The sequence below is a fragment of the Mya arenaria genome, chromosome 13 (genome assembly GCF_026914265.1).
Source record: "Mya arenaria isolate MELC-2E11 chromosome 13, ASM2691426v1".
NCBI classification, from domain to species: Eukaryota; Metazoa; Mollusca; class Bivalvia; order Myida; family Myidae; genus Mya; species Mya arenaria.
The window spans coordinates 39,881,081-39,895,052 of record NC_069134.1 but is presented as its reverse complement, the minus strand read 5'-3'; the positions used below and the strand labels follow the sequence as shown (position 1 = coordinate 39,895,052).

Here is a 13,972-nt window from a genome sequence, read left to right as displayed (position 1 = left end):
TTGGATACAAAAACCAAGGGTTTTTGCCAAGTAGGGTCAGGTTGCCCTTAACACAGGTATTTACCATCAACATGAAAAAAAACGTGAGGGTAATTTCTACAGACTTTTTGCAGTGAATAATATCAAAATATTGTACTTTCAGGCTTATGCTAATTTCCATAAATTAAAAAAACTTAAAACAGTTGATTCTTTTACTTTAATTCTAAGAAAAAAAGAAATGAAAATATGTACGATTTAGCGCCCTTATTTATTGTGCTACTAGCTAATTACTAATTATTGTATTGTTTCATAATCCGATTGCAGAACTTCACAGTGATTTACATAAAGCTAGGGTTTCCTCGTCTTGAACCAGAAAAGCAAGGAGAAAGGGTTCCTGCATTGTTGAGCTGTCTCGAGGGGCGGTCACAAAGCCAGCAGGACAGGTATGCATTCATCACTTTGATGAGCATTAAAATTTAGAGGGCAAAAGTTAGTGGTTCCTTCTTTATTTTCATATAGAAATGTTTTCCTTTAAATTGGGTTTCAAACACAAATTGTCCAGGGATTTCCCCGAAACAGAAAGCCTAAATCTCACACACAATTTTCAATTAACTGTGCATCCATGGGACTCCAAAAGTTTTGAAGTACACTGGTATTGAGTTTAGACTGTAATATTGGAACCCCATATCATATTTAGGAAGCATTCTTCACAAGTAATTGAATGAAAAGTATTCTTTGTTTCAGTTTCCTTCAGCTTCTTATGCCTGCCCTTGAAAAGGTAAAGATGCCTCCCAGTATGGACCAAAGAAGAGAAATGTTTGCTTGCATTACCACTCCGGCTATGTCGAAGTTACTGCTCACATATATGCTGGACTTATTGCTCGTGCCGTATGGGTTAGTCATGTCTTTGTGAACATTTAGATTTTGTTACAATCTCCGCAATGCCCATTGCTGTTCATGTACATTTCGGCCCCTTTTGTTTGTGCCAAATGGATGCTGTAATGCTGCTGTTTTTGCAGGAAGAGTTGAATACATTGTAAGTCTTCTACCAAGAATGACCAAGAACATCTTACTAATGGAAGTAATGCAAAAAGTATTATATTATACCAAGTCGATGAAGTACTAGGTTTAACTGTTCGAAATACCACACCTGCATTTAGACATATGATTAACTTATGTCCAGGTCTAAGTCGCCTCAACTGATGGCCACTCTGTCATCAATAATGATTTGACATGGTAGTAACGTTAATCATACAACATTTACACCTCAACTTCCATTGGAAATTGTGAATATTTTCTGAACATCTTCAGATCATGAATCATCGCATATTAATTTAAAATGTATACTATTGTTTGTATTGTGTCAGCAGTCCACAATTATTTTTAAAACAGCGTGTTGAAAAGTTTTAATTCATTATTTGTTAAATGTATTGCTGTCATAAGCGTTTCAATTTTACGTTAAAAAGTGATTTTATTTTTATGACCATTTTTCTCTTTTGACTGCACACACTTTCACAAGCCCAACTGCTTTCATACCCCCGATAATTACATCTATCACGCAATTCATTCCTTAGATATAATTGTTGTACATTGTGTAAACATTTCATACCCTGAACCTTTTTGTTAAATGCAGACTCTCTTACATGGTCACAGGTCCCACGCAAAGATAGCTGAGCTCCAACAAGCCCAGACAAGACGCCCAGCCACCGCCCCAGCCAGCAACACTCCTAATCCAATAGCTCCACCCGGACTGTCAATCACATCCTTTCGACGGGTAATGGGCGACAACCCATACCAGCCAGAACAGCTGGAGAAAGTCAAACTCGGGATTGTTAAGTTTCTGGGCGGGGATTTGTTTACAGAGAAAGATGTTGTGTGCCATTACATTGTTGGGGCGGCAGATACAAGACACAGGTTGGTGTTAAGAAACCCTTGTTTTACATAGCCTAACATTTCTACAGGAAAGTGAAATTCAACTTTTAAGCTTGCCTTTATTTTCAAAGAAAAAAGTACAGGTGAAAACATTGGTGTTGTTGTTATTGTTGGCAGTGTCAGCATTGTGCAAAATGTGTTATCTGGGTTGGTATTCATAAAACGTCTTAAAGTCATTTTCCTAAGTTAAGTATCTCACTGGTTATTTGATATAATAACTTAATAATATCTGAAATAAAAAATCTTCATTTATGTTATTGAATGAACATTAATGTATTCTAAAATCACTTATATTTTCTTTTAATTTGATATGAACATTTAAAGATATTGCCTTAAGTTAAGCCCTGGGCTAATAACTCATAAACTGGTTCAAGATATTTAAATGAAACATGGTATACATGTTGTAAAGCAAGGCCCATAACACTAGCTTTAATTGTTGTTGAGTTATGCCCTTGTTTGACGGGAAAAAAAGCAGAAGAGCATTGTTGTTGACTCCTTGGAAGTCTTGTTTACTTCTGAGGGCAGGTTGGACAAAGTCCTTTTTCTGTTTTTGTTGTAAACTTAAAACTAGCACATCAAAGTCTCAACTGATGGCTGTATGTATACTGTTTCGTTTTAACATTAAGCAGTGTTATATAGTCTAAATCTGTTGGCTCGATATCCCAGGGACTGGCCAAAATACTTCGAGCCTTGGGATTATCAAACCAAGGGGGAATGCTTGCTTATAGCTAAAAAAATCACTCCTTTACATCAAGTTATAGTCAACAAGGAAATCCAGTCAAGTGATACTGAGCCAGCGGGTTTCAGCTGTGTATTTATAATGGTTCTACGGTTACTAAAATACTTTCTACAAAAGAATGACATGTTCTTTTATGTTTTGTCCTCAATTCTGACATCTTATCTTATAGTGTTGCTACTGCAGCTGACATGGAATTGAAGAAAATAATTGGGTGAGTTGTCTCTTATACTTCCTCCATAGCCAAGTGGTTAGGAGGTCCACAAATGAAGCGGTAGTTTGAAGGTTTAAGCCTCAGTACTGAGAAGTGGCTTGTACTGATATGGCCCGTTTTTGACCGGCCAGTTAGTTAAGTAATGGTACCAATTGCCTTTCTGCAAGGGGCCCGGAATGAAGGATAGGGATCAGGAATAATGATGTTCAACAAGATTTCTCTCTATTCCATTCAGTTGGCCCTTATTTGACAGGAGTGAAACTTTAATAATCGTTTTATTTTTACTTTATACGAAAATAATGTTAGATTGTCCTTTTTAGTCATGTTTTACCTATGTAAATTTTAATTAAGATATATTTAAAATAGTGTTGTCTCATGTGGATTGCTAATAGAAATTTTTCATAGGCCAGTGATTTTTTATGTAACAAATTTGCATAACTGTTATGTTCTGTTATGTGTATCTTCCCTGCATGAAGATGTATTGGAGAATTTTGTCAGGGCTCTGTTAATAGAGAAATGTTGTTACAATTTGTTATCTTTTTTTTCCAGGACAGTTGACTTGAATGACTCAGATATTCTGACCAAGCTGTTTGCAATCATTCTTGGAACCCTAGAATTTAAAGGACAGGTAATACAATCACCAGTTCTAATCATAACATGTTCATTTAGAAATAATACTAGTAGGTTAGATTAACTGTTCATAGAGTTTGTATGAAGTCATCTTGATAATGATTTATATTAATGTGAACAACGCATGGATGTAAAACAGGAGCCATTTTCACTAATGCCCTGATTCTGAATTTGAGACTTAGACTCAGGAAAGCTAAATTTTCATTTTGTTGTAAAATTGCTATTATGGGAGTAAAGATTGTAAAAAATGATGAATGTGCTTACAAAAAATCTGTTCTACAATCAGGCACACTTTTAAGGTCAAAATTAGTTATATTATAGATATTTTGAAACATTTAAAAATTCAGTTTTCTGAGTCTGTAACTCACACTCAAAATGTTAGAGAATATGGCCCCTAGGGAACAAAATGTTAGAGAATATGGCCCCTAGGGAACAAAATGTTAGAGAATATGGCCCCTAGGGAACAAAATGTTAGAGAATATGGCCCCTAGGGAACAAAATGTTAGAGAATATGGCCCCTAGGGACAAAATATTAGAGAATATGGCCCCTAGGGAACAAAATGTTAGAGAATATGGCCCCTAGGGAACAAATGTTAGAGAATATGGCCCCTAGGGACAAAATGTTAGAGAATATGGCCCCTAGGGAACAAAATGTTAGAGAATATGGCCCCTAGGGAACAAAATGTTAGAGAATATGGCCCCTAGGGAATAGCGTGTGGATATTAGAGTAGAGTAAAAGGGTGGTGTTCAATATTCAACTTAAGTCAATCTTAAGGTCATACATCATTGACTTCATTCACTGAAAAGGTTTGTTATATATATTGCACAATCTGATTAGCTACATTGTTCTTAGATCAAATTAAGACCAATATGGAATACCACTCCAGGTCCTACAAATGGTACACTCAGTTACAAAAATGGCAGTATTACATGGATAATCACTGTATGGTGAACATATATTTTACTTCTTGCCATTCCAGACGCCTATAAAGCCAGAATTTAAGGTGATGCAAGCATGTACAAGAATCCGGATGAAGATTATGCCATATATTTTAAAGGCTCGTGAATCAGCTAACACCTTTCCTTGTAACATACAGGTAAATACATGTATTGATTATAACTCACTTATATAAATCTTTATACAATATGTAGTCATCATCAGCATGCAACAATTTTCACTGTTGCCTGGGGTGGTTACCAACTAGCCCACTGTTACCTGTGGACATCAAAATATGAAGCGATACAGGGTTTACCTTCTACCATTTCATCTATGCTGTTTATGGGGCTTTGTTTATATTTTGGTATTAAAGAATCCATATTTATAAAACGAAAGAAATTAAGTTTTGTTAGGTATGATATAATGAATATTACCCTCTCGAGGGGAACAGCACATCTTGTGAACCTTAGGCGACACTGTCGACTGAGGATTAGCCCAGGTTGAAAGTATTTGCCAAGATGCACTGATTCCTTCAAGGGAGGCAATATTAATATATTTTTGCATAAGTCTATTTTTTATGTCTATGAAGTACCATTAGATAAAGTTTTAAAGAGTTTATGTGATACATTTTCTGTTATAATCAGGGATGATAAAGTTCAGGGTTTGTCCTGAACTAAGGATTAAGAGATTTTAACTTCACACAAAGTTGTTGTTGTTTGTTGAACATTTGCATTAACATAGAAATTAATGAATAAACATGGCTTATGAAACAGGGATCAAAAGCCAGAATATCTTATTTCAAACTAAATTTTAAGGATTTTCAGGTTTGGGACTTTCGGACTGTTATCATCCTTATGTAATGTTTATGTATGTGCATAGATTTGCATTGTATACCTGAATGGCAGTTATTGTCAAAATGACAAGTCTGTCAACAAATATTTGGAGTTTTTTCTTCAATGCTTGGTTGTAAGAAAGATTGCAGTCAAACTATTTTTGGGTTTTGACGTATTGAAAGGTGCTTAAAATATTGTTAGCCGGATTTTTCATCGAAAAATTAGTGGTTATAGAATGGCGAAAAACGGGCGGGCGGTTGGGCGGGGGGCGGTCTTACGTTAACAATTTTGTGTTAAAGTTTTCATTTTATGTAATAAAATCAAGAGTTTTTATCCAATGGTAATCAAACTTTATACAATGGTAGAGCATAATGAGAGGAAGTGCAGTGTACAATAACCATAACTCTATTCTTGCTTATTACTGAGTTATTGGCCCTTGTTACTGTTTTTTGTCCAGAGTATAACTTGAAAAATACTGGATGGAATTCATTGGAACTTCATACAATGGTAAAGCACAGTGAGAGGAAGTGCAGTGTACAATAACCATAACTCTATTCTTGCTTATTACTGAATTATTGCCCCTTGTTACTTTTTTTTGTACGGAGTATAACTTAAAAAGTACTGGATGGAATTCATGGGAACTTCATACAATGGTAAAGCACAGTGAGCGGAAGTGCAGTGTTCAAGAACCATAACTCTACCTAAACTAATTACTGAGTTAGTGCCCTTTATTTGTTTTTTGCTGTCATTTTTTTTTTCCAGACATTTATTTGCAAACTACTAGATGGAATTTATTAAAACTTCATACAATGGTAAAGCACAATGAGAGGAAGTGAAGTGCACAAGAACAATAACTCTATTTCAGCTTATTACAGAGTTACTGCCATTTGTTGCTTTGTTATTGTCCGGAGCATAGTTAAAAAACTATTGGATGGGATTTAATAAAACTTCATACAGTGATAGATCATGATGAGAGGGAGTGCAGTGTACAGGAACCGCAATTCTATTTCAGCTTATTACATAGTTAGTGCCCTTTGTTACTTTTTCTTGTCCGGAGCATAACTTAAAAACTATTAGATGGAATTTAATAAAAGTTCATACAGTGATAGATCATAATGAGAGGTAGTGTAATGTACAGGAACCGCAATTATTTTTCAGCCAATTACAGAGTTATTGCCCTTTGTTACCTTTTTCTTGTCTGGAGCATAACTTGAAAACTATTGGATGGAATTTAATAAAACTTCATACAGTGATAGATCATAATGTGAGGGAGTGCAGTGTACATGAATTGCAATTCTATTTCAGCTAATTACAGAGTAACTGCCTTAGGAGAAAAAATTCCACGGCCATAAAATTCATTAATTTTTGTCAAATCTTTATGAAACTTGCTCAGAATATTTGTCTACTTGTTGTCTTTAACATTTGTGAATATATAGGTGAATATATACCTCAGATCAAAAACTAGGTCAAATCTTAGGAAATATTTTCCTGATGTCATAATTATTTTTTTTTTAAATCATGAAACTTTTCATGAAACTTATACATTTTTATTTTCTCCAGGATGTCTTAGTCACATTTAAGTATAATAGACTTTTAAGAAACTTTTTTTCTCCAGGATATCATAGTCACATTAAAGTATAATATAATTTAAGCATAAATTACAGTTTTTTCCTGCAGGGTATTGATTATTTTTTTTCAATTTTCATGACATTTGGTTACTTTACATACATACACAGTATAAATATGGGTCTTTTTGGTCAAAAATACTAGGTCATTAGCTCAAATCCTCAGTTTGCAAAATTGTATCGTCAAATAAAAATCCGGCTTTAATGCGGCGTTGCCACATTAGCGTCTTGTTTAATTGGTAAAAAATTGAATGTGTTTTATTTTACAGGTCATATTTGACCTGCTGTACGGCCAGAACACTAACACCAAACTGAAGGTCCATGCTATACAGATGATACATCATATGTGCCTACAGTATGTGAAATAACAGCATCCTTTTATTATCTGTGCCGAACAAATTATTTATTTGTTAGCATGTTTGTTTTTTCAGAGAAAAATGTTCTGGTATTTTTATAGCATGAAGTGTTAGTGTGGTCTTCTTAGATTTTGGTCCAAACTATGCCAAAATTGAAGGTGTGGCCGAAACTCTGAAAATGGTTTTGATATTATCAAGAAACTTGGATACTTGTTTAATATTCATACTTGTAAGTCCTGTCATTCTTGCTATGATAGTTCCTAATTCTCGGCCTGGGGGTTCGTGAGTTTTGTTTATTGTCACCAAGCTGCACGAATGCATTTTCGTCGGGTACTCTCCCACAACACAAGATTAGATTTCTGTATAACAACATGCAGACAAGAGTGATTAATATGATGAAGTTATAACTTGTTATCCCCCGCTGAAAGGCGAGGGGAATCTAGTAATGGTAGGAGTTTGTGTGTGAAGTGCAGTGCAAGGAACCATAACTCTGGCTGCAGTATTTTTTAGTTTTTGCCCTTTTGTTAATTTTCATACTTAAATTTCCAAAATATTTGTTTTTGTTTTTTACAGCTGCACAGATAACAAGTTTTCAACATTCAGTCCTATTCTGCAGACCAAACTTGTAAACCTGGTCAGGGATGCTCAAGAGGTACTCTATTCTATGTTTTTTTTTCAACACATACCAAGTAAAATAAAGGATACTTGTTTCAATGAAAGATCGTAATATATTTCACTGAGTGAGTACCAAAACCAATTTTCCAAAAATGGCTTATCAATGTGAGAAAAATATACTTTTGATTTTCACAAGGTGAAATATTGCGATATCACAATGAAACATGCCAGTTGTCTTGTAATTAAATGCCTTAAAATGAATGTTTAATGTAGTTTTTCAGAAAAGCTCTCCAAATTGTATGCAAACAAAACATCATGTCGTAAATGATGTTTGTTGAAATTATTCTCCAGTCCAATGCACACTGACATTTGATATGAAAGTGAACACAGGCTAAAATTTTGAATCAATGAAAAATATCAAACTGTTATTTCACTGTTTGAAACATTGAAATATCATCTTTATTTCACTGGTTAAGCTCTATTTCCACCGGAAAGCATCCGTGCGTTCGTGCGTCCGTGCGTCTGTAAACAATAGCTTGTGAACACGATACAGTCTTCAGTTTTGATTGTATCTCGATGAAACTTGTACAGTATCTAGATATCCATTAGAGCTTGGTTCCTTTCAAAACCAGCTAGATCCGCCCATGCATGCCTAGATTATGGCCCTTGATAGTATAAAAAAATGCTATTGTGTAAACAATTGGTTGTGAACACGATACAGTCTTCAGTTTTGATTGCATCTCGATGAAACTTGTACAGTATTTAGATATCCATTAGAGCTCGGTTCCTTTCGAAAACCAGCCAGATCCGCCAATGCATGCCTAGATTATGGCCCTTGATAGTATAAAAAAATGCTATTGTGTAAGCAATTGGTTGTGAACACGATACAGTCTTAATTTTTGATTGCATCTCAATGAGACTTGTACAGTATTTAGATATCCATGCAGAGCTTGGTTCCTTTCGAAAACCAGCCAGATCCGACCATGCATGCCTAGATTATGGGTCTTGAAAGTATTAAAAAATCAGTTATGTAAACAATTGCTTGTGAACATGATACAGTCTTCAGTTTTGATTGTATCTTGATGAAACTTGTACAGTATTTAGATATCCATTAGAACTTGGTTCCATTTGAAAACCAGTCAGATCTGCCCATGCATGCCTGGATTATGGGTCTTGAAAGTATAAAAAATGCTATTTTAAGCTAAGTCTATTTTTAGCCAAGTCTACATGAGCGAAGTCTATTTTCAGCCAAGTTTACATGTAAAGTCACAATTAGGTTTGTTCAAATTATGCCCCTGGGGTCATTACTGTCACATTTTTTCTAGAGACTTATTTAAGAAAGATTTTCAAAATCTTCTTGTTTCAAACCACAAGGCCCATACCTTTCATATTTGTTGTGGAGCATCATATGATGCAATTGAAAACATTTGAAATAACGCCCCTTGGGCAAAAGCTGGCCCCACCCCTTTTGACTTACTTAATAATTTTTAAAGCTACAGTAATGAAATTTTGACCATGTGAACAGTTTTGCAAACAAGCATTAATGTTGTCCTCGGATGTCCTTGACTTTGACTTTTGACCGACTTTTTATTTTTAAAGCTACAGAAATGAAATTTTGACGATGAGTACAGTTTTGAAAGCAAATATTTTTTACCCTCAGATTATGGTTACTTGGCACATATTAAAATAGTTCATGCAACTAATCTGCTTACAACACTTCCTGTCCTCAGATGTTGAACGTGCAGCCTTTTCAGCTAACCCAAACACTAAAAGTGAACTATATATTTGTTGCCTATTACTCAAACGTACATGATTGGCCAGTAGAGCATAGGCCCTTTTGGGCCTCTTGTTATTAGAAATCTAACTTAAGTGTTACTAATATTTACTGAAGAAGGATTTTATGAATAAAGTTACCGTGTATATTGCCAACTTTTTGAAAAGGGTTAAACAAATTATTTTCTAGACATATAAATAATTTACTAGTATTTATAAATATGTTGATTTTGCACTAACATTATTAAAATGCCTTCATTTACCAATTCTTGCAATTACAGGATCGGAAAGTGCTAAGCCTGGCGTATGTCGCTCTAGGAAAGTTGGTTCACCGCTTTCCCCAACTAGTGGCCACCAATATAGCACTTGTTCAGGTCTTTTTCGATGTCATGTGTCAGGTATGTACTTTTAACTATTTTATGAATTCAAGCTCCCAATAACTTAAACATTCACCAGCTGATTTAATGAGTTGTGTTACCTGTAACTGGCTACATTGTTGTAACTATTTCTCCTGTTTAAAAACAGATTTTGCCATCAACTAGGGGGATGTCCATAAACCACTATCGGCTCATGCATTTGTTTTTGCATTAAAGGCATATTTTTTAAACAAGCATTATATTTTTTTTAATCTGAAAGCACGGTATTGAGTTTATAAATTATGTTGTAAAAAAAAGAATTGTACATAGTAATCTAGATCACACTTTTCCCCCATCACCCACACACCCAAAATCTCATAGGAGCCCGGGGATGGTGAAAGGTTTTGGTTCCCCATCGGGTGATCTGACATTGATGCTCTTTTCTAATGTGCAACATCTTCTATTACAGGTGGATTCTGATATGCGTCTAGCAGTGCAAGAGGCCCTGTCATTAATGGCCAATGCCTTCAAGGATCTGAGTGAACTCAACCAGAAAATGATGGTGGCTCTGCTTATGGAAGCAATCGATAAGGTGAGAGAAGAAATATATATATATATATATATATATATATATATATATATATATATAGGAATAATTACAGCTGTTAAATATAGTGCTGTTTGATTTGAAATTACTGTTTTCCAAATCGAGTGCCAATGCCAATGAAAACTAATTTACACTTCAACACAAATATAATTAGTAAAATCCCCAAGCCAGATTGATGCAGTACAGTATGCATAGATTTTCCTCAAAGATCATGTGCCATTCAGGTATTATACTCCAAAAAGCAAATGGTGACCCCAAGGTGAACTTGACATTAATGCGTAGGTGACCTTGACCTTGATGCGTATATATCCCTGATAATATAGGAGAAAACCCAGGCTAGATTGATGGCAGTACAGTATACAGAGAAGATTTTCCCCAAGGATCATGTTGCTTCAAGATATATCCTCCAACTTACAGCTGGCAACCAATAGGTGACCTTGACATTGATGCCGGTTTTCCCCTTTATATTCAGAAGGAGCCCCAGGCTAGAAAGATGGCAGTACAGTATGTGGAGAAGATATTCCCCAAGGATCATGTTGCTTCAAGATATATCTTCCAACTTACAGCTGGCAACCTATAGGTGACCTTGACATTGATGCCGGTTTTCCCCTTTATATTCAGAAGGAGCCCCAGGCTAGAAAGATGGCAGTACAGTATGTGGAGAAGATATTCCCCAAGGATCATGTTATATCCTCCAACTTACAGCTGACAACCTATAGGTGACCTTGACATAGATGCTAATTTACCCCTTATTATTCAGGAAGAACATCAGGCTAGAATGATGGCAGTACAGTATGCAGAGAAGATATTCCCCAAGGATCATGTTGCTTCAAGATATATCCTCCATTTAACAGCTGGCAACCAATAGGTGACCTTGAGCTTGATGCTTATTTACCCCTTATAATTCAGGAGGAGCCCCAGGCTAGAATGATGGCAGTACAGTATGCAGAGAAGATTTTCCCTAAGGATCATGTTGCTTCAAGATATATCCTCCTGCTAGCAGCTGGTGACCAGTAAGTGACATATTCTCACCCCTTTTTAAGCTATTGTCCACTTTTTACAAAATTGTGAAAAAATAAATCAGTTTGTTGGTTGACCACATTTTGTCCAGCCACTAATAAGAGAACGATATGATAAATATCCATGAACTTTGGTTGATTACCTACTCTTATCTCATGAAATTATTTTTTTTTTGAAATTTTGGCAAATATTTCCCATTTAAATTGAAGTATAGATGACTAAAAAGACAGTTATGCAAGTAAATCAATTAGTATTATGTGGGAGTACATTTCTCAATATTATTTACAATGTAACATTATATTTTTAACACTCCTTCACAGAAAAGAGGACATCCGTCTTGAAGCAGTAAAGGGGCTTCATGCCGCCCAAGGGGATGAGAAACTCACCTCAAGACCTGTGGAGCCCGCAGCTAAAGTTGTGCTGCCAGACTTTTCCAAGATGGTGGAATTTGTGAAGGAAAAGGTAGTGTGTTAGTTTTCAATGATGTAATGATAGTGTTTCCGCTAGCGTTTTGGTAATGGTGCAACGCTGTGTTGCCCTGTTGACTACTGGAAATACTCCATCCTGTTCTTTCAATTTGCGATTATGCGCTTCATACCTAAGTTGTGAAATGACAACTTCTGGTTTATTGGAATAATTAGAAGGTGACTTTTGTTGCATCCCTGATAATCCCTAGGCTAAAGCAAGACAGCAATAAGCTGGCTGCACATGCCAAGTTATTTAGATTTGTGTACAACTACATTTTGAAATTGCAGGACGGCACTCATTTAGTACTAATTTCATTAAGAATTTCAACTTTCGAGGGTGTTTAAATGTCTGCCTATTGCCACTCATCCGATACACACTCCCTGCGTCAGATTTTGTGTTGAAAATGTGTTTGCCAGTGAAGAAGTATTCCAAGACAGTAAGATGACCTGAAATAATATTTTAATGTTTAAGAGGGGCTCTGCTATGCTCACTACACCAATTCTTAATCATTGAAATGTTATTTCATGTCATCTAACTATTACATCAATTCATATAATGTGCTGATTATGCAGTCATGATATTGTACCATTGAATACTTTCATGAAAAACTGTGTTTCACAGCCTCTAGGTATGTACATTACGTTAATACAATGCTGTTTTCAAAGATATGTTTTATGAGGTTAGGGGAAAAAATCATTTGAAACTATGTAGTGAAATGTGTGTGAGCCTTTTAGATTGAGATACTTTCTCTTGGCCTTTAAAATGGTCCACAGCACTGGTTTCTACCTCAGAAACAGACTGGAGTGTTATTTTTATATTTTATAGTTGTCTTTACAATAAAGCCAAAATACATTGGTATGAAGACATACTGAAACAATCTAGCTCAATTGTTTCCCACTGAATCTTAAATTAAAGACCAATGTTTCAATACCGACAGGCCGATATCAGAGTGACAACCCAGAATCGTGTGGTAATCTCAAACAGCACCCTACCCTTCAATCAGACCACATTTACCGAGATACTGCTCTATCTGCGGTCCTGTCTAGCACACAGCGCCAGCCTTGTGCCCGATATGGACGGTGTATCGGCAATGAAGGAACAGGCACCAGAGATATCGAAGTATGTGCAAGGATTAATGAAGGAGAATAACACGGATCGAGGGCCGGTACAGACTTACGTGAATTTGACACAAATGCTTCTTAAAGCTGTCGGAGGTATGTTATGAGAAGCTTTTTTAATTTCATTTTTAGGTACCTTTTTGATGGATTAAACAGATTGATTAATATATTTTATAAGGCTGTCAGAGGTATGCTAGTAGAAGTTTGTTTTATTTCACTGTTTAAGTACCTTTATTTCTCGACTTAACAGACTGATTACATGAATTTGACTTATATGCTTCTTAAAACTCATTGAGGAATGACTTTAGAGGCTTATTTTCATTCACTCTTTAAGTACCTTTATTAATGAATTAAACAGACTGATTTATTTGTTTCAAATGATATCTTAGTGTTCAATAGGAATGTTTAGTTTGTCTTTAGAAAAAGTCAAAATATTGATTAAGCTTTGATGCCAATTTGACATTATGAATTGAGAGAAAAATGATAGGAATGGTTTTCAATTGAAGTATTATTGGGTATTTCGTATATTCGTATTATAAGATTTAATCAAAACAAATGCAATATTTGACAATCTTAAGCATGTAATTCTATAAAGGCAGAAGGGTACCCATGCTGGTCTCCATGAGGGCAGAAGGGTGCTTCTGAAACAGGACAGTGTGCAGCACCCTTCCATAACTCTCTACATACTTAACTGTTTATATGGAGCAGTTCCTTGTTTTCCCACTAAAGACTTTTTAAAATGCTTCAAAAACAAGATCTATAAAACTCTTATA

At 35.4% G+C, this 13,972-nt stretch overlaps 1 protein-coding gene across 1 annotated transcript in view; it reads left to right on the top strand.

Annotated features, from left to right (window-relative positions):
- Nucleotides 1-13,972, top strand: part of LOC128214176 (proteasome adapter and scaffold protein ECM29-like) — a 50,740-nt gene that overhangs the window by 3,751 nt on the left and 33,017 nt on the right. Inside the window, 13 exon segments of the mRNA XM_052920515.1 lie at nucleotides 304-422; nucleotides 724-873; nucleotides 1,633-1,893; nucleotides 2,820-2,861; nucleotides 3,411-3,489; nucleotides 4,472-4,588; nucleotides 7,156-7,241; nucleotides 7,816-7,894; nucleotides 9,912-10,028; nucleotides 10,456-10,578; nucleotides 11,503-11,606; nucleotides 11,934-12,075; nucleotides 13,019-13,295. Coding sequence (XP_052776475.1) covers nucleotides 304-422; nucleotides 724-873; nucleotides 1,633-1,893; nucleotides 2,820-2,861; nucleotides 3,411-3,489; nucleotides 4,472-4,588; nucleotides 7,156-7,241; nucleotides 7,816-7,894; nucleotides 9,912-10,028; nucleotides 10,456-10,578; nucleotides 11,503-11,606; nucleotides 11,934-12,075; nucleotides 13,019-13,295 — 1,696 coding nt within the window.